Source organism: Puntigrus tetrazona, chromosome 1 (assembly GCF_018831695.1).
Source record: "Puntigrus tetrazona isolate hp1 chromosome 1, ASM1883169v1, whole genome shotgun sequence".
NCBI lineage: Eukaryota > Metazoa > Chordata > Actinopteri > Cypriniformes > Cyprinidae > Puntigrus > Puntigrus tetrazona.
Genome location: NC_056699.1, coordinates 21,620,753 through 21,640,818, shown reverse-complemented (window position 1 = coordinate 21,640,818; position 20,066 = coordinate 21,620,753). Strand labels below are relative to the sequence as shown.

Genomic DNA, 20,066 nt, shown 5'->3' with positions numbered 1-20,066 from the left:
TTTTATAGATCAGCTAAATTAATCACAGAATGACAGTCATTTGTTTTGTTCCTGGAATATGTGTTCGAACAAATTGGTTGAACGACTTAATCGGTGTCTCTTTCATGAAGATACCAAATGATTATTTAATGCACAACGAAAGTGTAGTTTTAATTCAAACTTCAAAGAATTAAATTTATCGTTAAATTTGCCAGCAGAAGTTTTGCAGCTATATCTCAAATACAGCAGAGCAGCATGTTTATGTCTTTTATCTGCTCTGACCGGTGGGTGTTTTGGAGTCAGCCTGGTGTGGATGTGTCTTGGGAAAATCACTAGATTGTAGCATTTGCCTCGGGGTTAAACCAGCCTGTAATCTCTCAGCCATGCAGAAGATATGCGGAAAGAGTTCTGTTGCGCACACACACACACACACACACACAAAGTAAAATGCCTAAAAGCACAAGGCCAAAAACAACCCTTACCCAAGGCTCTAGAAGGATAGCGATGAACTCTTCTTGTGTGTGTACTGAGAGCATGTGTGTGCGCGTCAGGTTAGGTTTTGCCTACATAGTGGAGATGAAATGTTCAATTTTACTAAAAGCTAAATTCTTTACTGAATTCATCACAGAATTTTCATTTTAGTTTAAACTACAGCAGCACTTCAATAAACAAATGAATCGGTCTTAAAGTGCCCCTATTAAGCCATTTCCAATAAAGCTACAAAGTTGTAAATCCAAAAGTGCACAATAAAATAAAGAACACGCTATATAACCTAAACGAGTCGTTAATACATTTGCATAATTCCCGCCTATTTTGTACGTTGGCCAGCCACGACTAACTTGACATCTGCTGTACCTGGTAAACCAATCACAACACTCTGTGCCATCTGACCAATCAGAGCAGAGCAGGCTCACGGAAAGGAGGGGTTTAAAGAGACTGCTTTGAACAAATCGTTTAAGAATTGCTGGAAAATGTATTGATATTAAACATGTATTTAAAGAAAAACAAAAGTATTTTTTACTTTACACCTGTAAACCTATTATGGGAGGCTCCCAAAACATTATTAGGAACCTTAAAATGGCATAATAGCGGCACTTTAATGGTGATCTTTGTGTTTTTTGAGGATTATAGAATACTATTTGATCAATTATGTGTTTAATGAAGTTGTAACTGACGAATTGAACATATTGTGAACGTCACTATTTTTATCGTTTAATATTATTCTGGTGAAATCGTCTCAACCAGTCACCATCTGACATTGAGCATGACTAATTCGCATCGCAAGCAAATTACACTCGCTTTTATTTTTAGATCTTCATCTTCTTATGCGATTTCCCCATAACATCCTATAACCTTTGTATGGCTGCTCTTTTAACAAGGTTCTGATCTGTGAGTGAGACATCACGTCCATCTGTCGTGTGTGCGCGTCTGCGCATGGGCCGTATCAAACCATTTGGTGCTCCGAGGGAAGGAAGGAGCAGCGTGGGTTTGCCTGGAGTCTGCTGTCCCTAAATTGACATCACAAACTCCACAGGTCTTCCTCGTGAATCAGACGAGAGAGGACTGAAATACCGGACCGCATATGATCACTGCTGTTCCTGCATTATGGCACAAATATCATCATCAGTCAATTATTAAGACGTTAAAAAATTCTATTCCTATTCTTTTCCAATTCTATTCCTATTCATCGAGGAATTTTTCATTTTCACAAAAGGTTTTGACAACTGTTCTCAAATTTTCAACACTGATAAGATTTTTCTCGAGCAGCAAATAAGCATACTAAAATACTTATATATACTTAAATATGCTTTTTTATGTAATTAATTTCTCTTAATTTAATTATATGTTGATTGATCAATAAATCTAGTAATAAAAAGTATAATTAATTTAAAAAAATCTATTGTAATTGAATATATAAGATGTGCATCACAGCAATCTATTTTATTTATTATTATTATTTTTATCTGTCAGAGGGAAACTTAGGGGACACACATTTTCTCTATTTTTAGCTTTAAATGAAAAGCGCAAATATCCAGTTCTTATATAATATAAGGGGTGCGGAAACATCAAGAAAACTATGTAATCTGATAAAGATTCCACTCTCATCTTCAAAGGCCTTCTGAAGTTTCTTCCACGTCTTTATTTTTTGCTGTCAGTTTACATGAAACTTCACGTATAAATTCTTTTTAGCCTTTGCATGTTGTCTTACAAATGGCTTTTGATATCTGTACCACAGCCAGCCATGCATTACACATTCCTTCTGTGTAAAAAGCAAGCATGTGTCCCAGCTTCAGCTCTATTGGGTAGTTTGCACTTCAGCCCACAGTAAAATAGAAAAGTCTGTCGTCGTAGTCAGTTGCCTGCAGCAGAGCCTACAGTGACTGGTGACTGCGGTAGCAAAGCATCTCTTTAAGTCTCAGTGTTGGCTTTTGAACTGTAACATCTGGAGAGTGACTAAATGTCTGGCTGGAATCCCCAGTGGAAATTCGGTCCCTGCTAAGCCATGGTGGAGAACATTCCTTACCCATAATCCCATGCGAATGCCCTAACTGTTGCGTGAGTTTAGTGGTTTTTTCCTGTAATGATTTAAGGTCTTGCATAGTGGAAGCGTTCAGAAATATCATACCCGTTTAAACCATTTTTGAATCAAGTAGGTTTGACTATCTGTGTTTTAGAAAATTAAGTTGCATAATTGTTGAAGATAAAAAAAGATTAGGATTAGGATAAAAGTGTTGGTTTAGTGTATTCTGCTAAGAAAAATCTTCTGAGGGATGTTTTGATAAAAAAAAAAAAACACAACTGAGAGGCACTCTTGTATGTGTGTGTATCCCATTAATCATTCAGGCCAAAAATTATATTTGCGAGTTTAATCTTTGCAAATGATCGACCTTTCTTCCTACAAAGTGAGTTAGCGGTGTCTCTTATTTCTTAATTAGTGGGTGTGTGTTTGTGTGTTGTAGGAAGTCTGTCTAGACAGGTCATATTTCCTGCTAAACTCACACTTTGTTGTTTTTAAACATTTCTTTTAACAGAAACCCTGTATCTTAAAGCAACTTGTGCTTCTTAATCCAGAAAAAAACCTGTTCTGGTGCACATGATAGAATGCTACTACTACGTGTGCTTGTAGGTTTAGCAAAATTAATTTGAAAATAGAGCAGAAAATGTTTCCAATATCTTTTGTTATTCATGTAGCTTTATCATTTACTAGAAGCTAGACGCTATGTAACAGTGTTATTAAGTAGAATTTACGTTGTAGTATTTAGGTAATGTTATGTTGTTTATACCACAAAAATGTAAATATATTGGTATTGTGGGTTTAGTATTTTTTGGTGCTGGGCAATGATTAATCACAATTAACCACATCAATTGATTTTTATCATTTATGTCTGCCTACTGTGAAAATTATGTATATATATAAAGACAAGACAAAGAAAATATTTACATGTATTAACGTGTGTGTGTATAAATATATATATAAAATATTTAAACAAAATTAATTTTAATTCATTTTCAGTATATATTTCATTTAGTTGATAAGGCAACATTGATAACTGCAATGTAAATTATTTTTTAAAAAAACTCGAAAGAAATAAATATAAAAAGAAAGAAACAATAATACAGTTAGTATTTTGGTGATTTTTAGAAGCAAGACAGAACTGAAACATGATACATTTAGTATTTTGGTAAATTTTTAATGTGAAATTAAATATTATGTTAATATGCAATGTTTTTTTCTATGTGATTATTTGTACATTGAACAATAACCCAAGTAGATGTCAAGCAATCCTTTTTCTCCATGCTTGCCTTTGTGCTCTCCCTAAACAGTGCATCAGGACGAGGGAAGTCTGTGTCCCAGGGGTCAGGAGGTTACGACAGCGACAGCGTGGACCTCCACGCTCTGGAGGACTGTCCAGATGCTCAGTACTACCACGTCCAGTGCAGACTCGGGGAAGGAGGCGGAGGAGGAGGATACGAAAGAGCTGCTGCCTCCCGGAGCTGGGGTCTCCGCAAACAGGCCATCCAGAACTGGCAGCGCCGGCCGTACCGGAACAGCACGGAGGGAGAGGAGGGCGACGTGTCTGACGTAGGATCCCGCACCACTGAGTCCGAGGCCGAGATGTGGGAGCAAGACAGGAGAGCGGAGAGCCAGCACGGGGGGAACCGGGGAGGATACAGGCTAGCTACAGGTGCGTCACTGACCTGCGTGGACAGGACCAGCAAAGAATTTGTCCTAGGGCTCATTTCCCTGGCAACACAATTCCAGAGGCATAAATGTAAATGACATTTTTGGTTTGTCAGTCGTTTAAAAGTCGTTTATAATCTGGGGCAGGCAGAAAAGGGCAGCTCTGTAGCACATGCTGCTATGGCTGTTTGTGAGTTAACAGTTTGTCCACCGGTTTGTCAGGCCCGAGGTCACAGTACCCACTCTCCAAATAATGACGGGACAGTGGGGTCAGAGGACCAGGACGCCGGCTGAGGAAAATTAGGTCACTTGAATGCAACTGCTGTCAGGATGGCAGGCCAGAGAGCAGTACAGAGAGTGTGTCATAAAGCCATGAGCAATGAGCACAGTTTTCCACCTACTGACTCCAGGTCATTGTAGGAAGAGCAAAATGAGTAACCAGTTATGCAGTAGATGCCCTCGTGCATAATTTATACCATATAAAGAGTGCGACTTCTTAATGTCTTCACTGTATGTAGTTTATTTAAATTAATGAAGTGATTTTCAGAATGTCACCTTTTATTTTTTCGGCTGTCAGTTTATTAAAAAAATGTCATGGGACATATATGCCTTCCATGTTAAACAATGTCAGCCTCAAAAGGTATATAAGGTATATGAAGGCCATAAAATCCATTGAAGATCTCAAGGGAGGTATTGTCTGAATGTATTCAAGTTTAGACTTTGTTTTATAGCAAATATGGATGCAATTACAAAATGTTTTTTTATTTTGGCTATTATTATTTTACTTATTACACAAATCACTTATTATTTAATCAATCAATTAATGAATATTAATTAAATAATTACGGCATATTTTTTATTATTTCATTTTTATTTATTAATTAATTAAACATCTATCTGTAATGCATTATTTTATAAAATATATGTGGGAAGAAACATTTTTCCATACTACAATAATTTAAAACTTTTTATTGCACAAGTCAAGCTAGGTTTTTACATTCACCAATAATTTATTTTCTTTTTTTTCGTAGACATAATTTTACTTATAATTATTAAACTAAATCAATGCCATTCCCCTACGGGGCAAACAATGATGCAAGCTTTCCTAACCATAGCCATATCTCCCATAAGCCATACACAATTCATCCTGTCCTTAACTTTGCGTCTCACTTATTCAAGAGCCTGTTTGAATCATAGCTTTTGGCAGATTTTCCTGACGTGTCTTATAAAATAAGAGCACTGCCAACACCTGTTTTGTTAGTCTCAATCTCATTAGATCTTCAGCAAATCGTGTATGACTCAAGAGACCTAGAGTCTGTCAAACTGGAGCTGTGAGATAGAGACGGCCTGCTGATGGCATGATTTGGAGGATATTCAGATCCTGTAGGAGGCAGTGAGAAGAGAAAACAGACCTATCGCTGTCCTTTTTATAGGACTGTGGCGCCACCACATGGACACGTGCGGTAATGCAGTCAGTGGAAGGATTCGTTCACGCGAAAAATAAACTCACCTATGTTTAACATGGGGTTTGTTGTGTTGAAGGTCTTCGCAGGAAAACTAATCCTAATAGAAAACTAATAGTCTTCATGTATCTCTTGGTGTCGACAGGTCGTTCTGAAGGGGGATACAAGCCCTGTCGCCACGAGAAAAGCCCCTCCAAAGTCAACGAGGTGATCAGTCCTGAGGTGCTGAAGATACGTGCCGCTCTCTTCTGTATCTTTACCTACCTGGATACGAAGACGCTCCTGCGGGCGGCCGAGGTGTGCCGGGACTGGAAGTTTGTGGCTCGTCACCCGGCGGTTTGGACCCGAGTGCTGCTGGAGAACGCTCGCATCTCTTCAAAGGTTTCAACAGCATTCACACTAACGCTCTTTACAGTAGTAAGAGTGTTCAGTTTACATTAGGAAATTTATTTTCTCTACGGTCTTAATAAAGATATCTAAGCCTTGTGTCAAATCAACCAACTCCAATAACATTATGAATGACATTACAGCATTCTAGAGAATACTTTCTTGAAAGAACAAACTGCTAATTAATTCATTTATTAATCATTTTTTCATCTTGAACGATGCAGTCAGATCTGCCTGGATTCAATTTTTTTATGTATCTTCTTATTAGAAAATGCTTTATCTGAATTTTATTCTTGAAACACTACAATAAGACATTAAGTAAGCATTTACATAATATTGCCCATAATTATTCTAAATAATAATATTAATAACATGCGTGTTCTGTATTTTAGTAAAACAAAAATAGAGCTTAACAGGATGAAAATATCTATATATACTGTTGTCTATTGCTCAATAAAGATTTGTTAATAAAGTTATTTGTCAATAAAGTTCAATGACAAAAAATATGAAAGGATGTTAATTTGTGATTTGTTTTTATTTTTTATAGATTTATTCATTTGGTCCCACTCTATATTAAGTGGCCTTATTGGAATTAATAATTTGGTGCAGTGCACTTACTGTATACAATACATTTTTACAGTGTACTCATATTTTTTAAAATGCGTAATTACATCTGTAATTAATTTCTGTGATTACATTTATAATTACATGGTTTACCATTCCTTATACCTTAACCCACCCTTAAACCTACCCATACCACCAAACCTGTCCGTAACCATACCCATATCCCACCTTAATAGTGTTTTATAATAGTAAACAAGTGTAGTTATTTTTTATAATAAAGTTATATTGTAATAAATGATAATAATGAAAATATTAATTAATATTTCATGTGAACTTTAAAAATTGTTCTTGTAATATTTAATTAAAGATCATACAAAAAATATATTTAAGATGTGTATATATATGTGTGTGTATGTGTGTGTGTGTGTGTGTGCACGTGTGTGTGTGTGAGCATGATGGCGAGATGACCCAAAAGACATTTAACGGATCTGAATGAGATGTAAAAAAGCGTAGCATATATTATCTGCTGCCCACGTATTTCGCAACTGCTAATAGTCCTGAAAAAGGCCAAGCTTTCTAACTCTGTCTCTCACTCTGCCTGTTCAGTTCCTGTGCACTCTGTCTCAGTGGTGCACACAGACGCATTCCCTCATCCTCCAGAACCTCAAACCTCGGCAGAGGGGCAAAAAAGAGACGAAGGAGGAGTATCTGAAGAGCACACGGTAACACTCTCTCCCACTGCGCCTGCTGTTTACTGTACCACGCTGACCCCACTGTTTGTGTGGCTGCTGCCTTCCCACAGCTCCACGCACCTCCTCCTCTTCTCATCGCTCTTTTATTACCTTCTGCACTCTTCCCCGGTCCTCTCATCACTCTTTCACACCAAACAGATACGCGCTCACTCGCTCACACAGTCTGACACTTGTGAAGTGCTTGTTCAGAGATCCAGCGTGAGAAGGGAACAGAACGAGCAGCCTGTTAATTGCTCTGCTAAATCACCTCAACCGGAGCGGCAGTCGAAAACCTCATCAAAGAGTTCGTCGGAGGGGGGGTTTCTGCATGAAAAACGGACAAGTTCTGTGTTTGTTAGATTTAGACCTGAAAGTGTCATTTTTTCATTGTTGCAATATACTGTCTTTGTTATGGACGTGTGTGTAAATGACGTTTGTTACGCTATAGTGTCAACTAATGCAGTATATCAAGCGCACATTTTTATAGTCGCAAATAAGCAGAACTGATGCTCATCGGGTGTTGGCGATCTACTTAACGAGACAAGAGCAAAATAGGTTAAGACATTCCTTTTTTGGGCCTTAAATTACGGTCAAAATGCTAGTGTTTTGAGTAGCGCAAACGTTTGTAAATCACGTTGCGTGATTCATTTTAATACTCACCTCCCATGAGTTTTGCGTCCGAAAGGAAACCTCCTACAAATGCATATTAAATATGATCAGGCCCTTTTCAGACACAATTCTTCACTGTGAGCCTTTAGTAAATCCTAACGGTAATATTTTAATACCGAAAGATGTTTGTGCTGGCGCAAGCTGATAGTAAATCTTGTCTATTGATTTTAAAATATGAGTTCATATATTATTATAATTGAATATTATATATATTATGATTCAAAAATATATGTACATACACTGTATTACATTTGCGTAAGTTTTCCCAGGCATCAACATGAAAGGCTCAGGCCTTGTTTAAAAAAACAACTCGCTTCAATGATTCTTTCAATGAATCAGTCGATTCTTTCTTTTAAGAGACGATAACTTTATACACAGTGCGCTTTAAAACTTTGCAGGATGTTTGCTGATGTTACACACTGCATGAAAGGTCCTTTTCAAATAGATGGTCTTAATGCCTCTTTTTTGTGTTTAGTGGCTGCCTTGAAGAGGGTCTGGAGGCTTTGTTGAAAGCTACTGGCAGTAATCTGCTCATCCTGAAGGTGTCTCATTGTCCGAATCTATTGACCGATCGCTCTCTGTGGTTGGCGAGCTGTTATTGCAGGGCTCTACAGGCTGTCACATACAGGTTGGTCCACAAGGGAGCACTATTTAGTCCATACTGTATACCCTTTTATTACACAGCTCTGTAGTATAATTGAGCCTGACTGGTCAGTTGCATCATTTACAGGCGGATACTTTTGTATAATGACTCCTAAACGGTATTAACGAGCACTGTCCCCAAGAAACCAATTTATTACTTGGCTTTAATGAAAGGAATATCAACTCTAATTAAATTTTCATATCTATTTAATTATTAATTCAGTAAGCAATCGTGTAATGACTTAGATGATGTATGCTTTAAGGATAAAAACATAGGTTTTTTTGGTTTTTTGGTTTTTTTGCAATGGCTAACTAGCTGTCATCAGGTATAATTTAGCATTTAAAACAATTAGATGGGAGGAAAACTTTTATTTCAGTGCTTCTGCGTTCACTCACGTTGACTCCTAAACTGTATTAATGCTAGAAAACCAGTTTAGAAAATTGCTAGTTCTAATAAATTTTTTATATATATTTAAATATTTATTCTGTAAGCAGGAATAAATTGTAATAATCTGGTATGATTATTTGTTTGACAACAGCTAGCTTTCCACGCAGAGATCTAATCATCCAGTCCGTCTGTAATGACATGGAGAAACAGGACAAACCGAGACAGACTAAATCCAGAAGGACTGTATCCAAGATGAAGAAACCTTTGCACAGCTACCTGAAAAACCAAGGGCAAAAGCTGCTTAAAGGATGATCACGCCAAATGTTAATTTAAATTAAATTAAATCTCTTTATGACTTAGTTTTGACAGCATCCTCATTTTGCAGTATTTTTACACAAATGCCTTTTAACAGTAGCTTTGCAAGTAGGTCTCTTGAAACATTTTCTAGACTTTGCCTCATTCTGTCTCGGTTAGTTTGGGTTCTTCATGCCATTGTTAGATTTAATGGAAAAAATGAATTTTTTGGAAATGTAAACTGGTATTTCCTACTGACTCATTACAGCAAAATATAAAAATAACGCGTTTGGGCTGTATTTGGTTGATTAGTTCTAGTCCTAGTTGAGGGCCATAACAAGGTTTGTAAAGGCAGAGAAAAAAGTTTTTCGATTTTGTCGTAGGAGTGCGACAGACCCTGTTGGACAGGAAGTTATCTGGGCATTGGGAGCTGGTTGCAGAGACATCATCTCGCTACAGGTGGCACCATTGCATCCATGGTAGGATTGAAACGAACGTGCTTGTTTCATAAGAAGCTGCAGATTTTTGGTTATACATGGCTTGATAGCTTAAATATCATTTGAATTTAAATGATACATCGTCCTTCTTTTTGAGCGTTTGTGTTTGAAATTAGAAATGCAAATTGTCTTTCTGCAGCCAGCAGCCAGCACGCTTCAGTAACAGGTGCCTGCAGACCATTGGCAGATGCTGGCCACATCTGCGAGCGCTGGGAGTGGGCGGAGCTGGCTGTGGCATACAGGGATTGGCTTCTTTGGGTGAGTGAAAGTAAACTAGTGTTTACGGTAACACTTTATTATAGGGACCCAATGTCACTATTAAGTAATTGCTATTAAATTAGCAGAACTATTAATAATATATTATCGGTTTATTAGTACATATAAAGCACATATTCTGCATGACCATATTCTACATTCCTAATTCTACTCAATACCTAAATTTAACAGCTTAACACCTTTATAAGCAACAAATTCAGTTTACACAGGCAAAAGTTAACGGTTTATTAATAGCGATAATGAGACCTTAAATTGTTTGCCATGTAATTTACAACTTGGAGAAAACAGGCATGACAGTGAAAGGATTTAATATTTCTTGACATGTTTGTATGTATATAAATCTACCAAAATGGACAGTCAAGACTTTAACATTGTTATAAAAAATGCAATAAAGGCTATTATTTTGAACATTCTATTCATTCTATTCATCAAATCCTGCAAGAAAGTATCATACTTCACACATTTCAACTGTTTTCAACAATGATAATCAGAAATGTTTATTGAGCAGCAAATTAGAATATTAGAATGATTTCTGAAGGATCATATAACACTGAAGAATGGGGTAATGCTTGCTGAAAATCAGCTTTGCCATGAATTATCTAAAGAAATTACATTTTTAAAGATATATATTGTATTAAGACTTTATTAATGGATCTTACTTTTATTTTTTGCTTTAATTTTATTATTTAGTCTGTTTTTTTTCTCCAAAGCAGTACCTGTGCATTGGTTATTGACACCTCTACTGCTCTTTTTCATGACCAACATCCCTTAAAAGTACTTATTTATCTAAATATAACACTAGTACCCATAAAGTTATTCTCAGATCAGCATCACAAAGGAACATCACTCAAACCTATTACCAAAGTAGCATAGAGTGTAACTTGTTATTCGCATTAAAAACTGGGACAAAGAGATGACACTTTTAATATGCTGCTTTGAGTAAACCGGAGGCACATGTTGATGCTATACAATTTTACTATAAATAGATTACAAATAGCATATGAGCAATTTTGTACTCTGCTTGTTATTTATCCTACTTTACTGCACCATCCCCATTTAGATATAATGGTTTTGACCTTTCTGATTCATAAGTGTGCGGTTAGCTATGTGCCACTTAAGAAAACTTCACCAGAAAGTTAAACAGATTGTTTCTTCCCCTTGTTCTTCACAAACCTTTCAGCTATTTTGTTCCACTTCATTTCCAATTCAGTTCCAATGTCCTCAGCGTCTCGCTTTTTAGAAGGACTACATCTGTTCAATTTATTATCAGAGTTGTTCTCTTCCTGTGCTGCTCTAAATATAGCGCACATTCAGTATGAAGTACGTTCACAATGTTTTCATAGTGCTTTTTGGAGCTTTTTTTCTTTTTCATGACTAATGCCATTATGCCAGTGTGCCAATAGGCTGTTTGTGTGTATGTGTCCTCAGCGAGGAACTGCATGAGGCTCCAGGTTCTAGAATTGGACCACGTCAGTGAAATCAATCAGGAAGTGGCTGCTGAGATGTGCCGAGAGGGACTGAAGGGTCTGGAGATGCTGGTGCTCACCTCCACTCCTGTTACCCCTAAAGCCCTGCTTCACTTCAACAGTGAGTCCAGTGTTTCAGTAAATAGGTATTCGATCTGTACGTCCAGTGGAAGCCTGATTTTAAAGGCGGAGATGTTGAATCATGCTTTATTTAAATATATAACTGAATTGAATTAAATGTTAATTTTATTATAAGGCATTTTTATAACAATTAATTTTAAAAATAACAATAAAATAGTTATTGCATTTTTAACTGTGTTTGTTAAACTTTTTATAAATGTAACAATATACACATAGTATTTAATTAAAATATTAACATACAAAAAAAATTGTGTTTTTAATTATTAAACAAATTGCAAAAAAAATAAGGAATATTCAGTGTTTGCTGTTCATTTTCAATCACAGTGTCCAAAAATGCTGTGGTCATAAGTTCAGATTAAACATTGGGTTTGGTGATATCTTTAAATTTGGAGCTATGAATGATACTTCCAGTAAAATGACTCCCTGCCGTCACTGTCTTACTCACAGGTGTGTGCCGTAACCTGAAGTCTATTGTAGTCCAGATCGGTATAGAAGATTACTTTGAAGACCCTAACAGCCCAGAGGCCAGAAAACTCTTTGACGAAATGGTGAACAAGCTGCAGGTATGCAATCACTGCCATAGATAGACATCTGAGGCCATCGCAAAAATTTGACCCATCCATATCCGTTTATCCACTGCCAGTCTAAAATTACCAGCAAAAGCTGTTTGGTAGTAATTTAGTCTTAGGCCATGGGGTTTCCTGTGTCTGAGACAGCGATAAAGATGAGTAAGTGAAAGCAGAAGAACCTCTCACAGCTGCTGTGTAGAGGAGCCATGAGTCAAATGCATGTGATTCATCTCATCCATTTGCTTTCTTTGAGGACGCAGGAAGCTGCCTCTTCTCTGTTCTGACTCTAGATAAGCCGGGAGAGGAAGTGGAAGTGGGGTTACTCCCACCCACGTGAAAACTCAGGCTAAAGTTACTTGCAGGATGTCTTACACAAGCTGTGCTGGAATGGGCTTCTGTAGATGACAGAGTGCATTGCTCATCATATATCATTTCCATAAGAGGCTTAAAAAATATTTTGTACAGTACTTGTTCAGAAACTGCCCACGGTTTGTTTCCACCATCAGCGTGGAAGCGAATTCATAGTGTCCTCAGATGTCCAGCTCTATATCATCTCATTGATTTGGCTCCTCCATGTGGCTCTGCTGATGAAAGTTCCTTTATTTTGTGAAAAACAAATGCAAAATACCCTTTAATCACATCACAGGATCAGATGAACCCATCAAAATACAAGCGTAGATTATGATTACCGGGAGATATTTTCAACTCTCAGATTATGTAACTTTAATACTGCATTGCCAGGGATTTTTACATTTTGCATTCAGAGATACTTATACAAATAAACAACAAAACTAAATAAATTAAAATAGTCAATTAAAACAGAATTTGCAGAATTTGAGTTTTTGTCAATAGAAACGTCCTTTAAATTGCAGTTTTTGAATTGGATTTAAATTGATGTAGCAATAGAATGCAGACTTTAATTTGAAATGTAGGATATGCTTTGTTGGTTTTCTGTATTGTATGTTCTGTATGTGTTTTTATATTTTTCAACGCTTGTTTATTTCTGTCAGGACCACTACTGTCAAAGATGATCGACAATTAACATACGGTTTGGATTGGTGGTATGGTTCTGTTCTGGGCAAGAACTACCTGCGCATCCATGCAACCTAGCTTAGATAAGAGCAGGGAGAGCAGCAATAACCCCCTCAGGGTAAACCAAACAGAACCGACAAATGTATTTTAGATATTGTTAATATGTCAATAATTTTAGTGCATGTTTTAGAATAAGTCTGATTCAAGGAGAACCAGAAGGTTGGATCCTGACTGACAGAGGAGGAGAAGTTGGGGATGGAGGAGGGTAATTAACTACTGAGCAAAGCAAAAACTGCTAATAATACTGAAGGACCAGCAAAGACTTGACTAATGTGCCTTTTGCCTTGCTAAATAACCAGAATAAATAGGCATCAAAATTTATCTTAATAACGTTTTAGTACAATAACAGCACAATGTTTTTTCTTCAGCTGTCCAGTTGTGCTTCACCAGAGCAGATACTGATGTAATCCTAATATGTCTTGCCAATTCAGACCTCATTTGATTGTTGTATTTTCTCAAAATAAATGTACAAATTTACATTACATGGCTCAACATATACCCAACATAATACTGTACAAACAATATACATGTTTACAGAAATATAACCCCTGTTCCTTTATACCCTTTCTGTGTTCTCCTCTCAGGCACTCAAAAAGAGACCCGGTTTCTCCAAAATCCTCCATGTGAAGGCCGATGGCTTGTGCTAACTCTGCTGTGTTGAGGCCAGAGCCACATAAAGGTTCCCCGAATATTTCAAGTCATTCACTCCTAGAAGAAACGAGGAAGAATCAAACACTTCCGCTTCAGTTTGAACTCTAAACACCAGTCTACCACACCAAGACGGGCGCATCTGTTAGCTTTGACACGACGCAACCAAATAGAGGAGTCTGTAAAGACAATACGAACAAACTCTACGAGAAAGCATAATTACTTGCCTTCCAACAGGCTGAGGATTTTTCTCCTACTTGCCAAACACACTAAACTTTTAATAAGATCTCAGAGAACATGACGTCTCCCTTCAGAGCACAGAGCTGCAGGAGGGAGCACTCTCGTATTCGAGAATCATAAAGTCAACGTGAAATCCAAACAGCACAAATTTCAAATGCACATGGGTAAGTTAGTAATGTGTGATTGTGTGATCAGCTCGATTGCTTCCCCCGATGTCCAGCAAAGAGACGCATTCCTTTGTTAGTCGTCACTTAAGAGCGCCTGGATTGCGACGGCCAGCCATATTACTAGGACAAAAATCAACATAACATAATCACCAGCTTCAGACGTGGCTTACAGAGACTGTATTTAGGGGAAGCCGTGTCTCCACAGAGATTACTTTTACGTGCAGTTATCTTGTGTCCTTAAGCGCAAGTTCAGACCGAATGAAAAGAAGCCAAGCTGTTTGTGTCAGACCCTCCAGTCCTTCAGCCGAGGAATTGTCTCTCTCATCATTGGATCTGTTGTTTCAGACAGATTTGCAATGCCTTCTCCATTATGTGCCATCCATAGCTCCGACGTTGTGTTTTTGAGGTTGAATTGCGGTCATACCCAATGTGCCATTAGTCTAAAAGGTATTAAGTCATACCCTACAAGATGTGCACTTACCTTAGGAATTTAAGGGCGAATAGTGGTGAATAGAGACAAGCTCAAGGTGCTGTCAGTCTAATGTAACCCTACTGTTTCACCTCAGACGTCAACATCTCCATTTCTTCCTTCACTCACTGTTCTGTGGAACTCGGGCTGGTGCGACTGAATGGATTACTTCTCCATCTGCTCTGTTGATTTCAGACGCTACTTTCCACGTTTTAAAGGTAGACGTTGCCGAATGGAGAATTTCGAGTTCTGAATGTACACACTGAGGGGATAAAAACAAATCCATACAGTTGTCGCATTAGGTTCTTCACAGAACCTACAAGTGCTTCACTTCTAAAATGTGTAGGTCTATTTTTTTCTTTTTGAAATATGAAATAAGTTAACAATAGCCATATCAGGCCATGAGAAATGAAAAAAAAGTTTTGCCAAGGCAAGCGTTGTTAGTTAACTTTTTCTTGGGCCTCATTTATAAAGCGTGCCTACAGATTTGATCTTAGAGTGTGCGTACGCTTAAATCCACGTCAGCGATCATATTTATAAAAACCGTCTTTGACGTGGAAAAGTGCTTAGCGTCACGTCAGGGTTCGAGCAGACGTATGCACTTTTTATTGTCGGAGTACTGCAGGTTTTTGAAAGTGTAAGCTGTTTTTGCAGCTTGCTGCGCTAAATTATGATGATTGGCGATATTTTGTATGTTAATGACATTAATTAGGAGAGCTGAAACCATTCATTTGTGCGCAAATTCACTATCATTTGCGATTCATAGATTTCGAATCTGAAAGAAAGGCGTAGCCTGTTCATGTTTTCTGGTCACGCGTTATTCTAGGAATCAAACGTACGCATAACCAAGAGATGATTGTAAGATCATTTCTTTTATAAATGAGGCCCCTTATGGTTTTAAATGGAAAAAGCTTATTTATGATATATTTTGGTGAATTTTAAGCAGATTTACCTATGACATGTCAGGTTTTGCTATTCTGTAAGTTTACTCTAGAAAGGAGTCTGTTTTAGCTGGAAATCAGTCATATTAAGGAAACTAGAGTATGCCATTCTCGTCAAGTTTCTTTTTTAAAAAAAACCATGCTGATGCAATAACACTGATGCAAGTACTGGTGTCGACCTCTCTCAGTGCTGTACCACTTACCCATCAGGCATTGCTTCTCCCCTTGGCCAGTCTCTGAGCTGAAATCACACAGTCCAAATTCTCTACTCCAAGTGCTTTAGTCAAGGCGAGCAACGTTCTACTTCCTGTCTTAAAACACATTATATGGGTTGAATTAGCTCGAGAGAAGTATTCACAGAGTTTACTTTAGGATGGCTGTTTAACATGGGACTGGAAACCGCAGAAGTGGAAAATCTACTCCACCCATAACCACACACAATGGCTTTTTCGAGTGCGCTGGCACTCTTGTCTTCTGAAGACTTTAAACAAACAAAAAAACTGTATGTATATGTTGTTTCTATAGGAAGGAATTACAAACGGTGTAAATATTTGACGAGCAAGAACGAGATAACCTGAAACGCTTACTGGATATCCGCCCCCAACAAGTGGTTTCCCGTTTGGTGGACGTACTGACCTGAATGACTTTCAGAGATCGAAGGTATTTGCAGTATGCTGTGTATGATAGATGCTTTATATTGAATGTGTATCAGAGTCCTATAGAGATGGAAATAATTTAAAGACAGAGTACAGTTTATTTGAACTATTTATTTCTATAAAAAGAGATGTCTATTATGATGGCATGTTTGTGCTAAAGCATTATATATATCATGTTGCCTTTTCAACTGTTCTGCTGTAGATGTTATTAGATTATTAGATCTGAGTGCTCTGGATTACTGCTTGCTGCCTTTCATTTTTAGACTGAGCAACCGTTGCACCATTATGACAATAAAAAAGTAACTGCTAATGTTTAGTATTAAGCCGTCGATGTTCTATTTTGTTTAACGTCAAGCCTTTTTAAAGAATCTGACATATGTAATGCACTTTTTTTATCGGAGCGCTTCCAGTGCTCTATTTGGTTTCTTATCATTCATGTGCAATTCCTCTTTTCCTAAGCTTTGCACTGGAAGACTATCAGCTTTCCATTCCTCACGTGATCAGTCTGTTTAATAGTGATTTTTATTTATTTTTTTTACTTTATATTTTTTTTATATTATGAAGTCCTGGCAGTGGTCTTATTTGATGCATAGCATTAAACTGCAATATAAAAATAAATAGCAACATAAATATATAAATATAATTGCTTGGTCATGTAAAAACATTTGATCACGTTTTTATTTATTTTATTACATTTTTTTAATTGTTTTGCTTTAAGTGAGTGGTGAAAGTGACAATGTGCCGGGTAATAGTGTGTGGACTGAGCACTTTGAATATTACTTTCTCTTTTTTTTTTCTGACTAAAAATAGACTAACAAGAGTTTGTGAACTACGTGACCAACCCAAACCTGGAGCTGAATTTATCTAAACGGATTATAATAAACTGACAGATACTGAAACTGATTGTAAATTGGGAAGAAGGAAGAAAAAGGGAACAATCACAGAATGCCACTTTAGCAGGATACCTGAAGCACTCAGAAAGATAAATATAGCTTTTTACGTAAGCATAACCATTGTTTTTGTACCACTAACCAGAACCTTTTGAAACAATCAGTTATAGTGGTGTTAGCTATTGTTAGGTGCCAGATGTTGTGACAATTCATGTGTATCTGTAATTGTAACCATCGAAGCAATTACCTATTGTTAAAAGTATTTCGAAAAGACGAATCTACAAACAGATGATTTTTTAATAGTGGAGTATTATCAGCTTTTTGTTTCATTATGTTTTGTTGCCTCAACATGGTGTGAGATACATTTTTCTCAATCTTAACATCCATATTCAAACTCCACAGCCCTGGAATGATTATTTGATTATATATATATATATATATATATATATATATATATATATATATATATATATATATATATAATGTATACATCTAAATGCCTTTTATATTCATTTTTTTAATTTTATTTATTTCTGCTGCTGTATTTATGAATATTGCATTCCGTCCTTTATTTTGCAATATATTGCTTTTCCGATGCCGTGATGTTACTTAGCCATGATACCTCTTGGCTCTGATTTGAATGATTGTATTTTATGCCCACCTGTCTGAACTGCTTTCATGCATTACCTCAAACATCCTCTGGCAACATAAGTTGAATTGTGTTGCTTTTTTTATACCAACAGATTGCATTGACGTTATTTAATGAATGCCCTGCACATTCTCTGCCGTTGCACAAAAAAGGCAATTCATCACCCGAAGTTAGTTAATATTTATTGGAAAATGTTCATGATTAAACTCCTTTCTTGCTTGTGGGAACAACTGCAGACCTTTTTTTTTTTTTTTTGTTAGGTTTTTTTCCTTTTTTTCATTTGTTGTATTGTTGTGGCCTGCTTAATAACATTCCTTATTGTCTGTTGACCGGTTATCCCAGTTTGCGAAAAGTTGAATATAAATGTGTGATGGAATCGTTTACATTCCAAAATCTCATGCCATTTTGTTCCAGGCATATTCTATGAGTTCTAATAAAAATCTGATACATATACTCATATTGTGTGAAGAGATCTTTGTATTGCACTCCTTTAGATTATATACGGAAATAATAATAAAATAGTTTATATATATATATATATATATATATATATATATATATATATATATATATATATATATATATATTAAATTAACAACTTAATATTAACTAATATGGAAGCAATATAAGGAAGTAACTTTAAATTTAGAACAAAGTAGTTCTATTAAGTGCAGTGTTCTTCCTATATATATATATATATATATATATATATATATATATATATATATATATATATATATATATATATATATATATGTATCCAACCGACCATTTTGTTAAAATTTTACCAAAAACAGTACATTTGTTTGTTTGTTTTTGGGGGTTTTTGTTTTTTTTCCACACAGTAGTGAAAATGTAGGCTAAATAAAATTAAATGGGATGTAAAGCCTGTCTTCAGGCAGCATCATTGCTTTTATTATATTTACACCAAATCACCGTCAACAAATGTTCCTTAATAAAACACATTTCGTCACGCACTAACTGTTTTGGCCCAGGGCTGGTCATCGTTTATTGTGAATCGTTCTGTTCTGATTTTATTTTTCAGTGGGTTTAACCATGTCCGCCAGAGGTCAGTAGCGCGCTGTGCAAGCCAGCGAAAAAGGTGTCTTTCCGAAGCGCTTTAGCAAATGATTCCGGGTTTTTAGTTGCACACCTAGTATATACGTAACAGCTTATGTGTAAATATCGCTTTATCTGTCGCATCGGACGTGAGCGTGGCCGTGTTTGCGATACAAACAGGCGAGTTTTCATCTCGAGAAAGTGAAAGCTATCTGTGTACAATACATCGAGCTCTTTCTCTCCTGTCGGTTTATCGCCAGAGACTTGTGTTTGATAAGCACGTGGTGGCAGGAGAAACACGTTGGCAGTTAGTGGGTCAGTAGGCCGGAGTAAATATGTAAAGAGTAAAGGTTTACTGGACTTTAGGATAAAACGCGAACTCGGTTTGGTAACCATGTTTACATTTACAGATTAAAATGTGGGGCGTGCGTAGTGCAAAAGCGTGTTTTGGAGTTGGGAATATGAGTAATGTAGCGAATATCTGTTTTTCCTTACCCCCTGTTAAACACACAGGACAACGAGCAGGTATAGGCCGCTGTACATAAAGCTTGCGTACGCAGAAAATAACCAGATGTTTGCATGATGCGTGTCTTTGACCTCCTTTTACATTTGAGCGCAGCGGCGACTGAAACAGACGGCGCGAGAAGTTGCTGAGATTTTAGTTTTTCTTAAATAACGCTGAAGATGAAAGACTCGCGCTTATAGAGTGACGGGTCCGAGACGTTACGCGTGGTGAAATGAATCGCGGTGAAATAAAACGCACCGCTCAAGAAGGTTCTTGAGAGAATTGAGTCGCAGTGTTAATTAAAAGTCAAACATGTAAATCGGTCTCAAATGAATGTATGCAGATTGGAAAGGAAAGGGGAAAAAATTATTAGGTCTAGTATATAAAAAAAAAGTGACGTGCACTTAAAGGGCCCAAAAAGCTTTCTGCGATTAAAATAAGAGCAAAAATGCACATGTACATCACGTCAAGTGAATTTTAAACGTAAAATTACTTTATTTT

General features: G+C 36.8%; 1 protein-coding gene across 1 annotated transcript in view; it reads left to right on the top strand.

Moving 5' to 3' along the window:
* Window positions 1-18,454, top strand: part of fbxo41 (F-box protein 41) — a 41,203-nt gene extending 22,749 nt beyond the window's left edge. The window contains exons 5-13 of the mRNA XM_043235318.1: window positions 3,805-4,166; window positions 5,771-6,006; window positions 7,183-7,298; window positions 8,452-8,604; window positions 9,684-9,779; window positions 9,937-10,055; window positions 11,502-11,660; window positions 12,128-12,243; window positions 13,926-18,454. Coding sequence (XP_043091253.1) covers window positions 3,805-4,166; window positions 5,771-6,006; window positions 7,183-7,298; window positions 8,452-8,604; window positions 9,684-9,779; window positions 9,937-10,055; window positions 11,502-11,660; window positions 12,128-12,243; window positions 13,926-13,988 — 1,420 coding nt within the window. The 3' untranslated portion in view covers window positions 13,989-18,454. The remainder of the gene's footprint in view (window positions 1-3,804; window positions 4,167-5,770; window positions 6,007-7,182; window positions 7,299-8,451; window positions 8,605-9,683; window positions 9,780-9,936; window positions 10,056-11,501; window positions 11,661-12,127; window positions 12,244-13,925) is intronic.
* Window positions 18,455-20,066: the final 1,612 nt, after the last annotated feature.